Below are 23037 nucleotides of genomic sequence, written 5' to 3'. Positions count from 1 at the left end.
ATTATAATAAATGTGGGTCTTACAATTGTATTTGATTATATAGATTAGTCACAAGTTATTGTAAATATTTTAAAGATACCTCATTGCATTTTCAAACTAATGATTTCAACTTGATCGTGATTTTCACCAAGAGGTTAATAGATATATTAAAGTACCATTATTATATATGGGGAATGATGGCATCCAAGACCTTATGGAACGTTAGCATTCTCTAGTGTTTTATATTTCTAATAATGTCCCTATTTACTTTGTCTTTTAATGAAAATAAACAAGGGTATGATGGTCTTTTACACAATAAATGTATGTTTGCGTTGATTGTCAAATCATTTATTATAACAAGACATTTTATTCTAAAGGTTAAATGCCCTTAACATTTATTATGAAAGAAACAAATATTAATCAAATAAATAAGTATATATATATATATATGAAACACTAATATACCATTGTCTTTTTCATTAAATGACAAAATGGGTAAACGAATTATTGAAGAAAAAAAAGTATTGGAGAATTCTAACATCTCTGTGAAGTTTTGCAAGTTAGTATTCCCTATTATATATATGGGAAGCATTCGAAGGCCCTAAAGAGAGGCAAAACATTGTGCTAAATATTTTTTCAAAATAGGGGTTTTGGAATGAACTAATTTTTTGTGAGGGTAATCTCTATGATGAAGAGATCATCCTTACAAAAAATCAGCTCATTTTGAAACTTCGAAACATACTTTACAAGTTGAAGAATCATGAACCATCCAATTTTTATAAATCAATTTTGAAGGAGATAGAAGTTTTGGAATGGGCTGATTTTTGGTGAAGGTGATCTCTTCATCATAAAGACCATCCTCACAAAAAATTCATCCCATTCTGAAATTTCTAATCCATATATTTAAAAAATGTTTGGCTCTCTTTAAGACCTCCGAACGCCGTCATAAATATATATAGGGGCGGTTCAGCAACCTTAAAGTTTGCCAAACATTTTTCAAAACATGGGTTAGAAGCTTTGGAATGAGCTGATTTTTTGTGAGGATGATCTCTATGATGAGGAGATCATTCTCACAAAAAATCAGCTTGTTCCAAAACTTCTAATCCCATCAAAAATGATTTACAAAAATTGGACGATCCATGATTCTTCAACTTGTAAAGTAGATTAGAAATTTCAAAATGAATTGATTTTTGGTGAGAATGATCTCTTCACCGTAGAGATCATCCTCACAAAAAATCAGCCTATTCCAAAACTTCCAACCCCATCAAAAGTGATTTACAAAAAATGTTTGGCAAATTTTAGGACTGTCGAACCGCTCCCTATATATTTAAAACCCATGATTTTATCTCTCAAAAACTCAACTTTTCCTTAAAAAAATTCATCCATCTTCCTTTATCAATTTATCTGGTAGTCTTTTGGACAACAAAACAAATTACTTATTTTTTTCCCCATTGATTTGAAAGATGAACAAAATAGAAAATTGTCTAAATAATCAATTTGTGCAGGCTAAAATCATCCATCAAGGCCATAATTTTTGGAGGGAAAAAAAACCAAGGAATTTTAGAAACCTTGGTTGAAGAGTAGGTTATTAGGCAGTGGTGGAGCCAGGATTTTGTCCATGTGGGGCCAACCAATAGTAGAAGGTTTTTGTGGGGACAGTTGTGAAAAAAAAAAAAAAAGCCATGAGGACAATTAAAAGTGGAATTTTTATTTTTTTTGTAAGGGGACAATCGTGGCAACTGAACTCTATTGTAATAGTTCACTAATCCATAAACATTGAAAATTCTTTTGAAGGCAAGTGTCCCCACTATAAATCTACCCTTTGTCATTAGGGGTAACATATAGATTAGTATTACAAGACATGCTAGACAAACCTCAAGATTGTACCTCACATTGCACTTTTATGATAGAAAAGTGTGTAGGAATCATAAATGTTTTTCATTGAATAACTACAACATTATTATAAGAGTCGTGATAAATGGATGCGGTTTTGGTATGCGATTGGGTACGTGGCTGACACGGCAAGAGTACAAAATATTAGATCTTTTTAATTAGGATACATAAGAAAAAGATGTGTGATTTTATGCTCTTGCCACGTCAGTTTCGTACTGAAACCGCCCATTCATCGTTATTCTTATTCTAATAATACTCTTTAAAAATAAAAATAAAAAACTGAAAATTGATGACATCGACATCGATTTCACGATATTACTTACATTCAGTCGAAGAAGGGCATCATGGTAATTGCGTAAATTTACACCGTTCGTCTCTTTGGCCCCCGACAACTGATCTCAAAAGCGCGAAAACTGTTAGCCAAAACCTTATTTTCATTTCTCTCTCTCTGAACCCGAATTTCGAAATTTCAAATCTGAAACAGAACCGCTTCTTCGATCAAACCCTCTCTCTCTCTCTCTCTATCTCTGGATCCTTATGGAGATCTCTTCAGCCCCGATCAGTTCGTGTTCGAAAGAGCATCAGAAGATCTATCAAGAATGGTTTAACTGCGCAGATTCAGGTTTATTTTTCAGATCTTCTCTCTACCTTTCTTTAGATGATTTCAGCTCCTTTAGTAGATCTTTGAAAAAAACTTCATTTTATTTCTTCAGATTCGGATGGTCGCATTACAGGAAACGATGCGATCAAGTTCTTCGCCATGTCAAGTTTATCTCGCCCTGAACTCAAACAGGTTTCTACTTTCTACATTCGATTGACTTACGACATCTGTTTTCATTGTTTGTTTGCTTGATTTCTTGCAGGATTAGAGTGTTTATGGACCTGAAGATTGTTAGCTTACATGCTCGATGTTTTATGCTTCATCGAAAAATGGATTGGTCGATAATGGCTTAATTAGGGTTTAGGGAAGAATTTGCTTAGTTGACACTTGAATAGTGGTTATTGTATTAATTCAGGAAACCTAGGTTATATTTTTCAAGTATTCTATATTCATATTGCCCAATTGTTGAAGAGTAAGTCTAGCCTTATTAACTTAGTAAGATTTGAAATCATACTAAGGGTCATTGAGCTCACCTTGAGGCATCCAAAAACATGATCCGATGCTACAGGGATATAGAGGAAAAAATTCTATGAACTTAAAAAAAGACCATTAAAAAGATTAATTTTCACAGTTAAACTGTAATTTTAAATTTGAGAGTTCGGTGGGAGTTCATTAGCCATCCATTTTCAAAACCTTGGATCAAGCCCAAAAAAAATTATTATTTTTTGAATGTTTTAATCTGTGTTTTTCCACGAAGTCTAGAAGGCTGTGGTGTTGGATTGCCAATTTGGTAATCCATTTGAGCTCAACGTCCCTTCGTAAGATTTAAAATCTTACCAAATTAGTAAGGAACGTGCTTCTCATTGTTGAATGAGCCGATGGGTTGGCACATCGAATGCTCGAGCAACATGGGCACACGCATCTGCACACCGACACATAAGGAACATTGTACTCATGAGTAGAATATTCGGCATGAATTTTCTTGAAGCTCAAGTGCATGTTGTTCTTCAGGCAGACAAGCCTTTTTTTTTTTTTTTTTTTCCATTTTTCGATTTAGTTTGTATAAACATATCACTTAGATGGTCTTAGCTTTTCTAGACTTTCAGCAAACTATGGTTTAGCCTGACTCTTAGGCCATCTATATCTGTTGCTCTTTCTGTACAAAATGAGAGCTATGTAACATGACCTTCTTTTGAAAGTTAAAAAAAGTGATTTTGTGGTAAAATTTCAGTTTATTTGATGGTTATGTTTTGTTTTGTTGGGTATCAAAAAAATAAGCTTACGCTGGTCATTTAATATTAATATATCTTACCTCTCGTGTCTCTTTTGTATTGGTACATGTGCTTTGCATTTGAGTTTCTTAGCGACATAAATGTGTGGCTTTGTTTTCTGATCATGTAGACGATACATGTATGCGGTCTTTTTTTTCTCCTCAAGTGTCCTGAGTGAGCTAAAGTTTTATCTTTCAGTTCATGTCATGCTTTCTTTCTAAGTGTTTCATACTAAGTTGGCAATTTTTGGGTTTCAAAGGTGTGGGCTATTGCAGATTCCAAGCGACAGGGTTTTCTTGGTTTCAAAGAGTTCATTACTGCAATGCAGGTGTGTTCTTTCATCTCTTTATATATATATTCTTTTAGTTTTCATTTTCAAACCCAATTCTTACCATTTTTTTTTTCTAATGACAGCTAATTTCTATGGCACAAGCTGGGCATGAAATAACAGAAGGTATCCTTAGTTCTGCAGGTAAGCAGTCATTTCACTTTTTCTTAAATTTTGACTGGGAATGTTTAATTCAAATCATTGACTATTGTGAAGACCTAACCAGGACTGTTCATTGGAATTAGTTAGCTGGATTAATCCATTTCTTTTTCTACTGCAGTTGACCTAGAAAATTTAAAACCTCCAGTGATGGAAGGTTTGGATGTATTAATAGCAGTAAGTATCTGATTTTGTTTCTCTTGATGTAATAGGACTTATGTTTGTATGGGTTTTCAGTTTTCTAACTTTTTTATTGGCTGATTCCTCTTCAGAAGAATAGGCGTTCACCCAAAAAAGTTGAGCCTGAATTAAATGGTAAGAAAAGTTCACACAGTTTACTAGTATGAGGACCATTTTTCTTGTTCGTTCTTTAGTTCTAAATTAGTTACTAAGTTTTTGTTACAGTAGCTACTCAGCCCCAACCATCACCCTCAGCTCATTGGTTTACAACCAAATCTGCAAAGAAGGTAACTTTCGTGGTTTTGTCATTGCATTTTCATTATGTTATAAACACTTTTTTGTCTCCAGATGGACACTCGACATTCTTCTACCTAGTTATCTCTTCTTCTTCTTCTTCTTTTGGTATCATTTGCATTCTTCGATGACAGATCTCTTTTGCTAATACATTTCTACTTTTTGTGTAATATTAATTGATTTTATGCGTAACACTCATCCTCCTTGTTTTGTAAGCCTCATTGAGTTGATTTTACTGGAGTGAATTGCTGTTCTGCAATTGGTTTAGAGTTTTCCACATGCTTCAATTTATAGAGTCAAGCGCATTTAGGAGAAAATTTTATTTAACTGTATTACTCATGTGGACCCACTTGCAACTAGAAAGGGGGATTTTGTTCTCCAGTATAATTTTGGAAAAAAGTCTCTCCATAACATTACATATTTATTCTTTTACTCTGCAAATGGGACAACATTAGCCATGATCTTCTCAGTCAGCAAGCACTCTAAAAAAGAAAAAGAAAGAATGAAAAGAACAGGAAAAATGACATGTCCAATAGACAACTCAAAGTGAGCTATAAAAAAAAGAAAAAAAGAAAAAAAGGACAGGAACAACCCCAAGGGAAATACCTCTTATTACTGCAAAGTTACTTTGACAACTCAAAATCACCATATACCAAACTATCCTCTCATGATTTGCCTTAATGCATGTCTCATAATAAAAAATGTTAAAACATTTAAAAGGAATTATGCCTACTCTTATCCTGATTTCTTGATGATGTTTTTTGACTTCTTACCTTTTTGTGTTCAGGTACCTCTAAGCTCTGTTACATCAATAATTGATGGCTTGAAGAGGTTGTACATTGAAAAGCTAAAGCCATTGGAAGTTGCATACCGTTATAATGATTTTGCATCTCCTTTACTGGTAAGTATACCGTACATTTCATCTTGAGAAAATATCCCAATTAGGCTATTTGGTTAATTTCGTTCTTTTCTAGGAAATACCATGTCTGTGGTTTGGGAAAAAGGATAGATGTTCTTGCTGGCACATTGTAGATTCCAGATATCAAAGCTTCCATCAACTTATGTTAAGTGCTTTTGATCTGTTCTTTTTTGCAGACAAACAGTGATTTTGATGCTAGGCCCATGGTCATGCTTCTTGGCCAATACTCCACTGGAAAAACAACATTTATAAAACATTTGCTCAGAAGTAGTTATCCGGGTAAGTTAAAACTATCCTATTTCTTTTTCTTCTTTTTTTCTTCCTTGAATTTCTTATCTGAGATGAGATAACAATTCACATTGTTTTACTCATCATTTCCTTCTTTTTGAGCAGGAGCCCACATTGGACCGGAGCCTACAACAGACAGATTTGTTGTTGTTATGGTATTTCAAAGCTATTTTCATGTTTTATTCCTATTCCTGAAACCTAATCAAGTTTAAGTGGAATATTATTATCAAGATTCAAGAACTATTTTTTATGATTAAGACTTTATTTGATATTGCTATTTTGATGCAACTTATGACGATTATGTTATGTTTTTTTTTCCTCCTGTTTGCCATATTATGATCATCATTCTAAAAAAGCAAGCCAACCTCATTAAGTAACTGAATGCAGTCAATGTATCAGAATAAAGATAGAACCCTAACCATTATCTCATTCAGAATAACTTTGTAACAGTATTGTGTCATAAAGTAATCACAAACAAGCTGAAAGCAAGCATGGAGGTTTGAAAACAAGCCACTGATCAAATGAGAATAATGAAACACAAAACAAACAAAAAATAGTTAACGATTGATTGGAATATTTTACCGAGTTTTTTATTTTGTTTTATACCATTCCATTTCCATGAAGATGCTTGTTATTTCTTTCAAGGAGGATAGCAGCTTTGTACGTTTATTCTTACATCCATGCTTAAAATTTGTGGGCAGTTATTTGTTCGACTAGTTTTCCATGCTATGGTTATATTGTAATGCAAATATGTTGAACTATTGAAAACTCAACAAATGCAGCTTGTGCATTTGACTTTTGTTATTTGTTTATTTTCCTTTTTAAAAAATAAATAAAAAATAAAAAATAAAATTGTTTTGTTTGTTTTTGTGTGTGATTTCTTTTCTTTTCAATTTTTTAACTTGAAGATTTGTTAAATTATGATAAAATGGCATGTTAATTTTTTTAATGCTTTTTATTCAGTCACTTAATAGTCCAAGGTATAATGCATTTGTCCAAATTATTTACCATTTTAACGTCAACCAATTTTACGTTCTTTAACAGTCAGGACCTGATGAAAGGAGTATTCCTGGGAATACAATTGCCGTTCAAGCAGACATGCCATTCAGTGGCCTCACAACATTTGGAACTGCGTTTTTATCTAAATTCGAGTGCTCCCAAATGCCACATTCGGTAAGTTCCAAATTTAGACTTCTACGATAAAAGTCCTTTTGATTTTTTTTTTTCAGAGAATCACTTAGATACTCACTGTTATTTTTTATGTCTGAAGCTGCTAGAGCACATTGCTTTTGTGGATACACCTGGAGTTCTATCTGGAGAAAAGCAACGAACACAAAGGAGCTATGATTTTACTGGAGTTACATCTTGGTTTGCCGCAAAGTGTGACCTCATTCTTCTTCTGTTTGATCCTCATAAGCTGGATATCAGTGATGAGTTCAAGCGTGTGATTGGATCTCTGCGTGGTCATGATGACAAGATACGTGTGGTTCTGAATAAAGCAGATCAAGTTGATACACAACAAGTGAGAATTCTTATCCATTTTATTCTCTAGAGGTGTAGTTTGGTCCGGTTCAAATCGAGTACTGGACCAAACTGATGGCTTTGGATTGGTTTGGTTCTGGTTTAAAATTGGAGAACCGATCAATTTGATTTGGTTCTTGGTTCAAGGCTTGTATAGAACCAAACCAAACTCTTAATGACTCACTACCTTTTGAGGATTTAAGACATAAATTAAGGACTTTTCTATGGACAAATTTATGATTTTTATGGATAGATTAATGATTTATTATATGAAATTTCATGTTCATTATTTTTTTGTTTTTCTCCTATTAAAAATAATTTGCTTCCAAATAGGTTTATAAAATATTAGCAACCCATGGAACAGAATTGAACCAAACCGACCTTAGATCAGTTTGGTTTGGTTTGGTTCTGGTTCTTATTTAGTGGAACTGACCTATGCTGGTTCGGTTCTGATTTGTCCACAAACTGAACCAAACAGAACCAAGTTGCACCTGTACTATTCTTGTTGTTCCTCTGTATTAATTTTGATTTCTACCGGTAGTGTTCATCAGACACATTTTGACCTGTTTACCGGTTGGAATTGCATTGCAGCTGATGAGAGTTTATGGGGCATTGATGTGGTCACTTGGGAAAGTTCTGAATACTCCTGAGGTTATGCGTGTTTACATTGGGTATGCTCTCTATTCTCTTTGTATTGCTTTTGGTTTTTTACTATGTTCTTAGGGCTAGGGATTTTCAATCCTGTCCCGGAGCTTCCTTGTGAAAATATCAAAATAGTTTATTTATGACATTTGCTAAAGTAAAGTAATCATGATGTATTTACTGGATGGAGTGAAGTTGACACCTTTGTTAATTGGCAATGTGCCACAATCCATAATTTGACTTAATTAGAAGCATGGAATTATTCTTTTGTATCTCATACTTTGTAGAGATGACGGATTTTTCAATGCCTTCCTATATTTCCTGAATTGAGATTACTTGGAAGAATTCTATATTTCAGCTTGTTGAACCCACTCCAAAATGGGATGTGGTTCTAGTTATTTGGATGGTAACATTTTGATTTCTGCTTTTGACAGGTCATTTAATGACAAACCCGTGAATGAGGCAGTCGTAGGTCCAATTGGAAAAGAGCTTTTTGAGAGAGAACAAGATGACCTCCTTTCTGATTTGAAAGACATTCCAAAGAAGTCTTGTGATCGCCGAGTATGCTCACCTTTTCTTATTCTGACATTTTAGTTTTCTTAGTTATAAATTTAGCAGTGTAAACTTCCAGTCTATGGGACTGTTTGTACTTTTTTATTATTATTTTATAATCTGTCACGTTCTTTAGTTTATGTACAATTCAAAGTGATATTTTCCAAATGCAGATCAATGAATTTGTGAAGCGGGCTAGAGCTGCTAAGATTCATGCCTACATAATCAGCCACCTTAGAAAGGAGATGCCTGCAATGATGGGCAAAGCTAAGGCTCAACAGAGACTCGTTGATAATCTAGAGGATGAATTTGCAAAGGTACCAAAATCCCTCCATTATCGCCATGCGTCACTTTAAATTTTTTTTTTTTCTTTTCTTCTGTTGAGGTGTTTATTTTGTTTGCATCTTTACCAACAGGTCCAGAGGGAGTTCCATCTACCAGCTGGGGATTTCCCAAATGTCGAGCACTTCAGAGAGGTCCTGAGCGGTTACAGCATTGATAAGTTTGAGAAATTAAAGCCGAAGATGATACAAGCCGTTGATGATATGTTAGGCTATGACATCCCAGAGCTCCTGAAGAGCTTCAAAAACCCGTATGAGTGATGCAAGTTACAGCTTGACCGCTCACCACTCATGAGTAAAAAGGGGCAAGGCCTAAGGTACATTTGTTGGAGTCTTACTAGTGTTCTATTTTTTTGTCTTTATAATATATTTTGTTTGGGTTTGGCGATTATCCTAGGATGGTTTTGGATTCTTCTCTGGTAAGCATTTAAAGTTGGACATGGAGGATCAGATGGGGAAACTTAAGTAGTTTTAAGTTGGGGATGATAGTTGTATAAAGTTACATGTGTTTTTTCCCTTGTGAGAAAGAATCCGGCATATCTACCCCATGAGCATTGCACCAAGAATGGATTGCTATTTTTGCAACAAGAAAATATATTTTCTATTCATGCAAATAATATCTTTATCTTGCGCAGAAATGGCAACCCAAACAAACAATCTTATCAGATCATATATTATAATGAGCTAATCCTTGTTTTTAAGTTTTCTTACTTATACAATTTCCAACTTTTTCTCTCTTAAATTTATTGCTTTGGTCTTCATTTTGGTTTCCCCTCTTAAGTGAATCTGGTTATAAGGGATGTCAATAGGTACCCATTTAACCGAAACCGATTGCAACCGAATAGAGCTGAGTCTAAAATGGAATCAGACCCAAGAGGAACCGAAATCATTGAGTTCTATCTGACGTGTACCTGGAACCTATTTATTTTTTCAATTCTTTGTGTATTATAGATGATTTAAGGTAATCTTTTATTTCAAAATTAATGCATTTTATATAAAGTTATTCAATTTTCATATGATTTATCAATTGGAGCTTAAAATGAGCTCTCTTCAAAAAATTTATTATTTTTAAATAAGATAAATTTTATTTTTGAAATAAATCATTAACTTATATCTTTTGTATAACAAATTATAACTAAATTAATAATTTTGTGGATAATATATTAATTTTTGGAAAAGAAAAAAAATTATAAAGGGATTTAAAACTACTTATTTTTCTCATTCTATTCTTGAAAACCAGAATCAATGGGTACCCGTGTTTTTTTGGTGATTTCGATTTCGGTTCCATTTATTTTTGAATCAGATCTGGACTCGATAAGAATTGAAATTGAAATAAATATAATGATTATGATTCTAAGTTTTTAGGAATCTACCCATTGACACCCTTCCTCTCTATTCCACTCTGTCCAAAATTGGAGGCCGAGGCAGGGCTGTCAATCTATGTTTGTGTAGGTAATTGGTTGGGTATGAGTGTGTGGCGCAGTCACGTACATCACATTGAAGATATATATACTTCTTTGACAGTTACTTGTTTTGGTGGACTGGTATCTGTTACATTTAAGGGTCTTTAATTCATTTTCAAGGGAATATAAGTTTTCGATAGAAATATTATCGGAAAAACAAATTTCACAATTTTGATTGCATGTAGAAAAATATATAATAAGATGTGGGCAAATTGTTTTCCTTAGAAATCTTTTTTGGTGGAAAAATGAGAAAATATACATATGAAAGTTGCATTATCTAGAGGAAAAGTATTTTTCTACTCATGTTTCATTTTAAAGTCGTACATATCCATCCAATAAGAACAAACCAAAAATGCTAAATAAAACCTTTTACAAATAATCAAATTAAAATGGATCAGATCAGACCTGAAATCCAATCCAATAATTTTGGATCTGGATTGATATTTGGGTTTTGATGCTAACCCAAGTTGATCACTCATTGGATTGGTTCTGGATCAATAATGTCCTGATTCGATCCAATAAAATGTACAAATTACTAAAGTACCTAAATTATATAATATATTTTGTTTAAGTATAATGAAGTTTATTAGATTTTTTTATATGAAATTTGATTTGGATACTAACGTTGAGATCCAATAAAATCCTTATTAGATTGATTGGACCTGATCCATTGACAGCCCTAGGATCCACTAAGATGCATTTTTGTTTTAGACAGCCACACAGAATTCCAACTCGCTACAACAAAACAATGAATCATGCCATGGTTTATTCCTTTATTTTGTTGTTTTCTCTAATATATATATATATATATATATATTATTTTGATTCTTGGAAAAATCTTCAATTTGTAAAATCTTTATTAGTTTATTAGTATATTCTTTTGTAAGAGATGGAATGCTTAACAAAATACTTCATTGATGCCCATGAAAAACAATTAAAAAATAATTAATTGAGTACATTTACTTTATTGATCATTATTTAATTATACTACTTAATGTCTTTGTAAATAACTTACTAGTAAGATAAATCCACAATTTGGTCTCTTTCAGATACGTGAAAGAGACCTGACTTTTAACCGACCCCTAAGATGGTTATCCAGAATTGAACCAAAAAAATAAGAATAATGATCTTCTGACTCCCCCATCACAGAATCGTAGATCATTTACCTTGGGATATGCAGAATCATAAATCTTTTCTTGTGTATCCCGAGACAAATGATCTACAACTTTGTGATGGGGGTGCCAAATTATCACGATTGAAAAAATAATTGGCTCCATGATGGGAGACTTAGAGTAGAGTAATCAATTTCGGATGCATAAGATAATTGGAGTACCCATTGACACCCTTAACATTAATATAATATAGGGCTATTAGACTCACGCTACAATTTCAATAGTCATTGAATCCTGACTTGTATTTATATCTTATATAAAATGATAATTTTTTTGAAAATATATTAATCAAGTTTGTAATATAAAAATAAGTATTTTTAAAAAATATAAATTATATATAATTTTTGGATATTTAATTGGAAACAGTTTTATATATCTTTAAAATCAAAATCAAACAACTTTAGAAAGGCCCACATCTAAAGAAGTAGCAGGTGCACAACTTATTAAATCTAAAGGTCACTACCATTATAATGAGAGAAGGGGGAGCAATTGTTGGACACCAAAATTTAAGTGGCCATAAATATCTCTATTTTTATATTTAAAATTAATATAATCAGAGTCATTTTAATAAAAAATCCAACTAAATTGCACTGGACTGTATTCTATCATTATGTACAAAAGTATCATTTTTTACTATATAATCTTTAAAAAAAAAAATTAATTAATATTTAAATTACAAATAAACCCTTTTAATACATGTGTGTGTTGGGCTATTTGGACATACCACCTAATTAGTTAAATAATAATGTCAGATTTCTATTATCAAATCCAGTTAAATATACAAAATATGAATACAAAATAATAAACTTCAAAAAAACATATAATATAATATACATACTTTCTCATATTTTATCGGATTGAGAAATGGTTGAGGAAAAGAATTGAGCCGATAGGTTATTAAAAATTGGATCCTTGTCAAAACCCAATCCAAAGTTTTTGGAGAAACCAAAGTTACCTGTGTCGCACGCAAGTAGTCCAAAATTTCCAATTTTAACGGTGGGCTTGGGGCGTTGGGTGTGAACTCAACCATTAGAAACCTTGTTTTTAGCAAAATTTTTAATATAAAAATAGAGAGATTGAATCTCAATTCTCAAACCCATAGACCATTTTGATAACATTGAAAATGAAGAGATTTCAAGGTAAGGTGGCCATCGTTACGGCGTCGACACAGGGGATCGGTTTCGGAATTGCAGAGCGACTTGGTTCCGAAGGGGCTTCTGTCGTCATCTCATCTCGCAGGCAGGTTCGTGGGTTTCGATCAAAATCCTTTTTTTTTTTTAATCAGCTGTGTTTGGTTGGATTTCGGTTTCGCTCAAAATCCCCAATTTTTTTTTTAAATCATCTGTATTTGGTTGGATTTGATTTTTTTTTTTTTTTGGAAGGAAATAAGAGGTGAATTAAAGTGGGTTTGATTCATTTTTACACAGAAGAACGTAGATGAGGCAGTTGAGAAGCTTAGAGCTCGAGGAATTGAGGTTTTAGGGGTTGTTTGTCATGTATCCAATGCTCAGCAGAGGAAAAATCTCATAGACAAGACTGTTCAGGTAAGAATTTTATTTTGTTATAAAAGTTTTTAATTTTAGATGATTGAATGTGGTGTTTCGTCCTAATGTTTATCAAAATTTTAAAAGAAAAATGAAAAAAAAAAAAAAAAAATCAAATTGGCAACCTGGGTTTTGAATTTGGCAATGAATCAAAACATGGGTTCTCCTTTTTTTTTTTTTTTTTTTTCAAATTTTAGTTTGATTTTTCTTTAGTTACTTTGAAACCTGGTTTCTAGTGAGCAATGAAATTTGATAACTAATTTCTAGCATTTGCTCAAGTCCCTAACTGTGCAAAATAAAATAATAAAAACAATAACTGGATTTCATCTTTCTTTAATGATAGGGGAAAACATGGTTTATATAGAAGACTGGTTCTGCTTAGATGGTTATTATCCCCCCCTTTCAATAAATTTATGGTTTTTGTCTTCTAATGTCCAAATCCCTACTCTTCTTTCAAAGTTTGCTTGATGTTGTCTGGCTTAGTGATCTAAGGTTGATATTATTTGTAGGTTGCTCATACTTAAGGTCTTACTACTGCTTATGTCTAGTGATTCTTAGTTCCATCAACACAATCACTATGAAGAGGGGAAGCAGGTTATACTTCTAATGGAGAAGTTGAATCTGTTTGATAGATAATGCCTTGTCAGCCTTTTCATGTTAGAAGTTTGGGGTTGTAAATTCCGTGACTTAACACCAAGTACTCTGCTGACTCTCATATGTGGTGGAATTACAACTCCAACTGTCAAAACCGCATGTGGACCACCAAACTAACCCATGCTTTTCAGGCCAATCGTGACAAGATTCTATGTTTGGTTCCTCGGGATGTCTCTTAACTTCAACTCCCGTTTACAACGAAATGCTGGATTTCATTTCGAGATTGATTACCAACTAACCTAATTTTTAACTCTAATCCACTTCTGAAGGTATTCATGGTGGCATTGCTTTAGATATCACTAAAAGGAGTAACAAGACTTTTTTTTTTGTTCCCGAAATCTCTTGATCCCATCACTAATTCTGAGCAGGTATTGAGCGGATTACTCATCTATGCTTCTTCTTTGTTTCCTTTCTCACTCTACTCCTAACCTCCTAATGCTTGGACACCAACTACAACTGCTACCACGACCACCTTTAGTTCCATATATTTCTATTTTTAGGTATTCTTTATTCTTCATTGTACAGTCAAACTATTCTACGTTGCATTATATGTTTACCGGGGTCGACATATTTAACTATAGAAATTTTATAATGGGGATATCAAATCTTGAATAGTAGATTTTAGTTTTTATTTAGATTTCTGTTTTAGAGCTTTAATTTTATGTTTTTGGGATTTATTTTAATGTTTTATTGTTCCATGGTCTTAGTATAATATTTAGGGGTAGTTTAGTAACTTTAGTTTGTCTTTATTTAAGTTTATAAGCGTATGAAAATTATGATATAAAGTTACGAAAATTAGATTTATTTATTTGGTATTTTAATTTAACTAGGATTCTTGATTTATTTTCTTTACATAGATTGTAATAGGGTTTTTTTTTTTTATTTAAAAAAAACGAAATTTTGATGAATAAAGAATGAGTCTCTTTGACGGAGTGAAGTGAGTTTCCACCATTCTTCGTGTGATTCTAAGAAACCTTTGGTGTGATTTCAAGGTTTTATCTTTCTATCCCTCCTCTTTTTTCTTCTAATCTTTATTTATTCTTTTGTTTTTCTTTATTTTTCTTTTAGTTCCTTATTCTTGATTTTTGAAACCCCTTTCTTGATTCTTGATTCTTGAAATCTACAAACCTCAACCCTTAATCTTTTTCCCATTTTCTTTAACCCTTATTCATTAATCTCTTTTCCAAATTTTTAAACCTTTATCCTTTCTTTTAACCTTTAACCATTCTTTAACCCTTTAAATCTATCCTATTGAAATTGTCGTGATTGCGAAAAAATAAAATAAAAAATGCTTTTGGGTTTACCCAATCCTAAACCAAATTCCCTAAAACCCCCATCATTTTCTTATCTCCCCTCATTGTCCTGCATCATTTTAGGTCTTGTACTATTTGAATTTTCTGATTTGGGTTTGATTTAAAAGTAGGTCTTATACTATTAGTGACAGAAATGATTTTAGTTAGAATGGATGCTTTAACAATTAGAATTTAGATTTTTAATTTATGGATTTTCTTATCATAGAGGAGAACTATAATTAGAGAAACTGGAAGAATAGTGGTTTTGAACATTGGGTTTTTTAGTGTGCAGTTTACAGAACTCATGTATTTCGTAGTTTTCTCGTAATATCAGGATCTTTTATTATGATTGAATGCAGTTTTAATTTAATATTGTGAGCCATTTTTTTTTAAATACAGAAATATGGGAAAATAGATGTGATTGTATCCAATGCTGCTGCCAATCCAACCGTAGATACCATTTTGGAAACTCAAGAGTCTGTCCTTGACAAGATATGGGAAATCAATGTCAAGGCTTCTATACTTTTCCTGAAGGTGATTCTCATTATTTGAATTACAAGGTTACATTAGTTGATCTCAATCATCCTATTTAATGCATTCTTCTGAATAGTAAGTAAAACAATAAGGCTAGAAAAATCGGTAGTCAGATGATTAGCATCACCTGATCTGTTAAATATTTACTCTTGTTCTGTGATTTGAAAGGCTTTTCACCAATTCCATTACCGTTACAGGATGCAGCACCTCACTTGCAGAAGGGATCTTCAGTTGTTCTTATTTCTTCAATTACAGCTTATCAACCACCAGCATCAATGGCTATGTATGGGGTGACTAAAACAGCTCTTCTCGGGCTTACGAAGGTGCATGGTTTCATGAATCTCACATTATTGTTGAAGTTTGCCTTTAATATAAAAATAACAAGCTATGGATATCTAGTTTGGTGCTTTGTAACATGATTTTATACTTTCGATATGAATTTATTGAAAATATATATATGGATGGACCTGAGGATCGTTATTCTTTTTTGTTTTTGCTTGGTGGAGTTAGTGGTTAACAGTTAGCATATTAGTATAAGAAGGGGTTCAAGGGGTTTGAACCTAAGACCTTGGGAACAACCTACACAAGGTCTTACCACTTAGCTAAGTGGTCATTCTTAAAATTTAGAAGCATAGAGGATCGTTATTCTTACCGCTCCCTAACTCTCGATTGATGATCTGATGACCTATTAATCTGGACCATTTTTAGTCGTTTCTTAAGCGGGGCATAACCTGAAAAGTATCACTGCTTTACTATTGCAAATTCAATACAACACAGATAATAATATCAAACTTATATAACATTCTTGCTTCATGTTTGTTCTTTTATAGGCTCTTGCAAGTGAGATGGCCCCAGATACTCGAGTCAACTGTGTTGCTCCAGGCTTTGTACCTACAAACTTTGCCGATTTCCTCACAAAAGATGAATCTGTGGTAAGTGGATTTCTTGCCTTCATCTCTATATCTTGATTTTGCTTCAGTATTTAAAAAAGTGTATGAGCTGTAAGTCTTGATTAATGTCAATGCAAGGCATAAGAAAAATGCCTTGAAGTGTTTGTCTTGTGTCCCGTGGTTTTGTTAAGAGTCATATATACAAGATCTTGAAGAGCTTTGGTTTTGGATATAAATTCATTTCAAACTATTAAAAAAAAAAAGAAGGATACTGAGTTCTGCAGTTTCGACACATCTGAATATGAATGGTTCTTTTGTACAGAGGAAGGCCATCGAAGAGAAGGCTTTACTTAACAGGCTTGGAACCACAGAAGATATGGCTGCAGCTACGGCATTTTTGGCATCTGATGACGCTTCTTACATCACAGGAGAAACTCTGGTGGTTGCAGGAGGAACACCATCAAGACTTTAAGTTACTTTTCTTATATCAAAAGTTCACTTTGTTAGGTGATGGTGCTTCTGGGATATTTGAGTCTTTTGTCTTGTTGTTATTACATCATGATCAATAAATTCATTAACCATCTAAAAGATGGTATGAGATTGTTTCCAGCTTTTCATATTTTTATAACATCTATTTGCTTTACATCTTTTTCTTGTAACACACCATGCAATGAAACCATACAATACCCCAAATAAGTATAAAGAGTTACTGACTAAATCTCTTGGAATCTTTGTCTACTAGTGTTTGAGAAGAAAACTTTCGAGAGAATAGAAACCTTGGAAGAAGAAAAAAAAAATTAGAAAAAGAAGGGAGAGCATAGCAGGTGAGGTTCTATCTATGACATCTGGTTCCAACTTCTATTTTTAGTAAAATAAATATCTGACGGTTCCGTAGTGAGTAATTTTCTATGAAAGCTTGAAAATTTCAGACACTGGTTAGGAAATGGGATAGGTTATGTTTAAAGTTGGTGTAGCAATAGAAAATTTCTTTTTAGAATAATGCCTGAAGTGACCTCGAGATTGGACCTCACATTGCACATCCCTGACGTGGAAGTGTATGGGAAACCATAGATGATTTTCCTCAAGATATGAGTGAAAAAGGATCTATGGTTCTTATCCACTTTCACATCAAGATGTGCAATATGAGGTCCAATCTTGAGATCACTCCAGCACGACTCTTCCTTTTAAGACATAATGTCACCATGCAGGTTTTTTTATTTATTTTTTATCGATAATGTCATCTGCATTCCACAAAAAAAAAAGTTTGAGAAGTTGGGATTTATGGGCTATATGATTAATTCAAAAGATAATCTGGATCAGAGAGAGACTTGGGATTAATTGAAGGGTTGGTTTCATTAAAGTATAAACATCGGTGAAAAGAATTTATTATTATTATTATTAAATTTAGAATCACAGTACTTCAGAAACAATTTCAATCACAAGAGACAGAAAATCAACAACAGCCCTTGACAAATCTGAAACCTTTGGGGCATCTCTGCATCTTATGTACATAACTCAATCCACCGTCAAATTGTAAATGCAACACTAACATTTTCTACCTCACTAGAAGGGGGAACCTTTCCTGTCATCTTTAATCTTTCCGTTAAAAGCCCAAGAATATTCACCCATGCCTAACAACCTTACTATTTGGTTTTGATCTTCCTTGGATTTCCCGTCAGTCATCTTCTAGAGTCTAGACCATTTCAAAATCTCGGAGTGAGAATAGGGCGATTTGGCATTGTTGTGCGTGATCTTCCTTCCCCATTTTGTTTCGTGACCCAAATGGCAAAATAAAGTTAAGGTGAACGCTATTTACACCAGAATCACATCAGAATCCTGACTATCATCACAGATCAAAATGAGACCTTCCATATAGGTGGGAAGAAGGCAGCGGATCCATTGACAGCCTGTCGAGGCTGGCGGAACTGAGGGGATGATCATTGCCATATTATCATGGCGTTGGACGATCCCCATCACACTTACATTGCTCCCTTCTTTGATATACCTGCCATATATCAATCTCTAGGTTTATTTAGGAGTATTCATGAAATTGGATGGCTAGCAAAAAAAAAAAAAAACATTTTTTTTTGTCTACCAAAAAACCTACAATACTACAGTTACAAGGCAAAGCATCCACCCATTAAATTATGTGCTCAAACAAGAAACAATTGATGGCTTACCCTTCTTCAAGACGCATAGTGCGGTCATCACTGGAGAGTTTGCGATTGGCCAGCCAGAGTAGAAACCTAGGAGATAGCTCTCGATTTTCCTTAGATGTATCAACCACAGTTGCAGGTTTAACGAATGGAGCAACTTTTGCTCCGTACCCTGCTTTCACTAGGGCCCTTGCCCCTGATTTGTGGTCTGAGATGTAGAAATCTGCCACGTGTTTCTGTTTGAAGGGGGACAACAAATTGGTCATCATTACCACTGATTAGTGTAAGAGGTGCTTCCCAGGATATGATAGAAAACCAGGGTAAGCCTAAGAGATAACCATGGCATTAGGAAGAATTTATCTGAGACAGTATTACTTGTAAAATTCACAAACCATATTATTAGACATCAAAGCACAGACACTAATACCAATGCTCGGGCTGTTGCGGATTTAATAAATGTGTCTTTAGTGCCTCAAATAGAAAAGTCTCACAAAAAAACTTTGGTTCCTGAAATAGCATCTGCAACAACAATTTCTTATAGCCTAACTTATTATATCATGAAATTCAACAATTTTTATAACATTTGCAAGAAGAATGATGATCTAGAGACATTTACTTGAACTACAGAGATTTTTTTGGGGAGAAATTTACAATTATGATTAAAGATAATGTCATTAAGTAAATAAAATCCAATTATAATTTATAACATAGATTTGTTATACCGAATCGACCTACAACCCTAAGTGTGCTCATTTAGGGTAAAAAGAAAGGAAATTGAAGTTTACTCAACTTGATGGCAATCACAGGTGAGAGAAATCAGAACAAGAAAGTTCTCTTTTTTTTTTTTTAAACACTAAAAAAATTGGATTCATGGTGACTAAGTATGACAGTGAACAAATCACACATGATAAAAATAAGGAATGAAACATCAAAATGTAAACGATTAGCCCACGAGAGTAACTTGTCTTGGTATAGTTGCAAAATTCTTATGTAATTCTAATATGATAGTTTTCACACAAAGAACTGATATGCAAATAAATACCCGAGAGTTGCATAATATTCAGCTTTGTTAATCATTAATGGATGAACTAAATCTGCATTCTGTTTTGCATGTCATTCCATCACTAGGTCCTTCACAACAAAGCACAGGAAATCTTGTGCATCAAATTTACTAATCCTTAGCTAGTAATGACAACATATTGTATCCTAGTCAGGAACTTAAACATCTTGATGGCCCAAGAAGAACAAATGTCAACATATATGTGTTGGAGAGACCGTTTCCTATTTTGTGCCGAAGCAATTTATAAATCACAGGCCGAAACAGGTGAAATCAAAGGACATTACTTGAATGCTACTGCAGGTACATGCGAAGAAATGATGAAAAGAGCTGTATTTGCCAGAGAATTGGGAGTTCCTATCGTAATGCATGACTACTTAACGGGGGGATTCACTGCAAATACTAGCTTGGCTCATTATTGCCGAGATAATGGTCTACTTCTTCACATCCACCGTGCAATGCATGCAGTTATTGATAGACAGAAGAATCATGGTATCCATTTCTGTGTGTTCAATTTATCTCTCTCAACTTAGATGCCATGAGGTGGGCCTTGGAAGTTTTAATATAAGCAGATCCTCCAGACGTAGAGCGCGCAGGGCTTTGAACCCAAATACATTACCCACAATGGAAGTAAACAAGTTAGTAACCGAACCTTCTTCAAAATGGTCTAAAGGGTAGATGTAGGTATGGTAGGCCAAATGCATCGCTTGTATACTGCAATGCAGCTACCAATATAAGCAAATGTGTTAGAAGTAGATGGTATCTGATAGACTGATGCTGCTGAGTCAAACTTCTAGTAGGCTTTCCCTGTTCAAAATCTGGCATTATGAATATTAACTGAGTTTCGTTTTTCAGATGGCTGGGAGAAATTTTTGATGATGATGATCATGAAGCATGTTTTTCAGGACCTTCAGAAGAGTAAGAACATCCAAATATGTTATTCTAGTGCCATATGCAGATGTGAATATATGTCCGGAATTTCAGTCTTGGTTGACATCCATGAATACTTTATCGAACCCTAAATTTCACAGAATTGATAAGTTACCATTGATCAAGAAAAAAATAACAACTGATCAGTCATGAACTTTCCTCAAACAAAACAGTTACATTTCATGTTCGAGGATTTCATTTATAAGGGTTAATAGTGAAATTCTTCATTTGAAGAAATGAGCATCTATTTAACCAAGTCAATGCAGCAACTTGAAAATATAATATTTTCTGTTAGGCTTTCAATTCATCACACATGAATGATGAACCAGCCAGATAGGCTCAATACAAGGAGTTCAAAATACTGACCTCAAAAAATCCGAGTCCCCATGAGAAGGGAAGGCATTTAGTGTATAGTTCTGTGGATACATATACACATCTAGGGATTCTCTGGTACGATGCTTCCAGAGGAATGCTACCACAGGTGACAATCTACATTAAGAGATATATATGATGCGTCATCATTTGAGAGAAAGATCCCAATATATAGAAATAAAAGAATACAAGGAAACACCATGAAATTTGATCTAAATCCATACTCTAACAGCAATTACTTCAAGATGAACTACATAAATATAACACACTACTGAGTTATATAAGCAACAAACTTATAAATGCGGAAATCAAGTCTAGGCCTGCATAAATTTCAGGTAAAATTGTGTCTAGTGACATATGAAAATGATTTAAAGAGTGTCAGAAACAATAACACAGTCGGCCTATCAAACATCACCAAGATGAATACGATTCACATGGTTCTGATATAGCAAATCCAGGACTCAGATTTCAGTATAGGAAGTGTTACATGCCACATAAACTGCTTATGAACTTCTCCAGACACAATCCATCAACAGAGAAAGGGAAAAATATAGGAAGATTGGGTGATGAGAGAAGACAACAGTAGTCATTATCATAACTTTCATCGCTAGTCATAACCATTCCTTTCTAAAGATTATAACTTCCAACACAAATATCTTCCCCTTAACATCTATGATCAAATATCAGTACCTTCAAAACCACCCACATTAGCCAAATAGTACTCTAATCACACTTGCTAGCTGAAGGACAACGAAAAAAAGTGTCACATTCACATGTGCTCTGCAAAAACTGACACCTTAAAACCCATTTGCGATCTCAAGCTTACACATACAACAAATGATCCACACCAAATGCCCTAATCTAAATCAAACTCAATCATTCAACTCCTAAAAAAATCCACTCTCTCTAAACAGTAGATGTTTAGAATTGTTTGTTCATGCAATCCCACAAATTCTTATAGATCCTCAGCTGCATTTCAACAAACTCAACATCAAACTTAGCAACAATGCATCATCATCGTGGGTTCATTAAGAAAAATCGATCTTGGTAAGTGATTACAAATAATGAGTTGTTTTGTTCGTGCAATCATTGGCTCATTGTCAACGAATAATAATAGATAAAATTTTGATCTTGGTAAGTGATAATAAACAAGGACGACGACAACAATGATAATGACAAGTAAAGTTAAATAATCGGAAAAAAACCCAGGAAAAGCGGAAAATTACCCCAGTAACCTTGACGAATTGACCATCTGCAGCAGCTCTAAGATCAGAATCAGGATACCTACTCAAGAATCCTAAAACCCCTCTCATCCCCCAAGCACAATTCCACACCATCACCACCACCACTGGCACCAAAATCCCCACCACTACTATCAATATCACCGCATTCTTTACCGTTACCAACATAAATACCCCCACAACCAATGCCATCAACATCATCACCACAAAAACCCACATTAACGACTTCGACACATTCAATCCAAATTTCACCTCTTGGCCGACACTCGTCACCGCTGCACCATAAACCGTCTTTCTCATCGAAAGTGACCGCTCCAATTGCCCAGACCTTCGGTTCCCACCACCACCACTCGAAGATCCAACCGGACCGGATGTGATGAGCCCGGTTGGCTGTAACTGTAACGAACCGGAAGATTTGGAGAATGAGCCGGAATTGTGGATGGATCGGAATGATCCGCTATTGTGTTGGGAGGATAATGAAGGGCGATGAGATGGTTTAGAGGAAGAAGGATGACTGTTTGATGAAGGATCAATGGTGGTGGAAATGTCGAACATTTTACCGAGATCACCAGACTTTCTTAAATCACCGCCTGTGTAGGGAATAGCACGAGACGCCATTGTAGGGCGTTCTTTGTGTTGTTCTGGGAGGCCTGAGACGTAGAGGCCACTACTGCGCTGATGACACGGGGTTCGAGTCGCCATTAGAGGATTTACAGAGATAAAGTAGAGAAAGATATAGAGTTATAGAGAGATAGAGAGAGAAA

At 34.1% G+C, this 23037-nt stretch overlaps 3 protein-coding genes across 4 annotated transcripts; 2 read left to right on the top strand and 1 right to left on the bottom strand.

The window, feature by feature from the left end:
• The first annotated feature begins 2217 nt into the window (after nt 1–2217).
• LOC147390155 (EH domain-containing protein 1) lies at nt 2218–9357 on the top strand. Of its 2 annotated transcripts, none has more exons than XM_086458928.1 (16): nt 2218–2494; nt 2586–2665; nt 4004–4072; nt 4159–4216; nt 4353–4408; nt 4504–4546; nt 4640–4698; nt 5493–5606; nt 5801–5903; nt 6018–6067; nt 6957–7085; nt 7183–7434; nt 8025–8104; nt 8510–8636; nt 8801–8944; nt 9044–9357. In XM_086458928.1, exons 1-16 carry the CDS (start codon nt 2410–2412, stop codon nt 9227–9229), a joined length of 1635 nt encoding a protein of 544 aa, XP_086315054.1. In that variant the 5' UTR covers nt 2218–2409; the 3' UTR covers nt 9230–9357. The 2 variants fall into 2 exon arrangements, with proteins under 2 accessions (XP_086315054.1, XP_086315053.1); XM_086458927.1 differs by having other exon boundaries at nt 4637–4698.
• Nucleotides 9358–12486: 3129 nt separating this feature from the next.
• Nucleotides 12487–17160, top strand: IBR1 (indole-3-butyric acid response 1). The gene is made up of 6 exons (XM_086458812.1): nt 12487–12846; nt 13031–13147; nt 15493–15627; nt 15825–15950; nt 16458–16559; nt 16840–17160. The coding sequence occupies exons 1-6, from the start codon at nt 12727–12729 to the stop codon at nt 16987–16989; spliced, it is 750 nt and encodes a 249-aa protein (XP_086314938.1). The 5' UTR covers nt 12487–12726; the 3' UTR covers nt 16990–17160.
• Nucleotides 17161–17998: 838 nt separating this feature from the next.
• Nucleotides 17999–22975, bottom strand: LOC147390153 (protein SHOU4-like). Its single transcript, XM_086458811.1, has 4 exons — nt 22259–22975; nt 21027–21149; nt 18698–18909; nt 17999–18522 (listed from the first exon to the last, which is right to left on the bottom strand). The coding sequence occupies exons 1-4, from the start codon at nt 22973–22975 to the stop codon at nt 18330–18332; spliced, it is 1245 nt and encodes a 414-aa protein (XP_086314937.1). The 3' UTR covers nt 17999–18329.
• Between the last annotated feature and the right edge of the window lie 62 nt (nt 22976–23037).

The sequence above is a fragment of the Akebia trifoliata genome, chromosome 11, assembly GCF_017979445.1.
Source record: "Akebia trifoliata isolate Shusen 1 chromosome 11, ASM1797944v1, whole genome shotgun sequence".
In the NCBI taxonomy this organism is placed as follows: domain Eukaryota; kingdom Viridiplantae; phylum Streptophyta; class Magnoliopsida; order Ranunculales; family Lardizabalaceae; genus Akebia; species Akebia trifoliata.
Note: the sequence above shows the minus strand (reverse complement) of the source record. Positions and strands in the feature narration are given on the sequence as shown.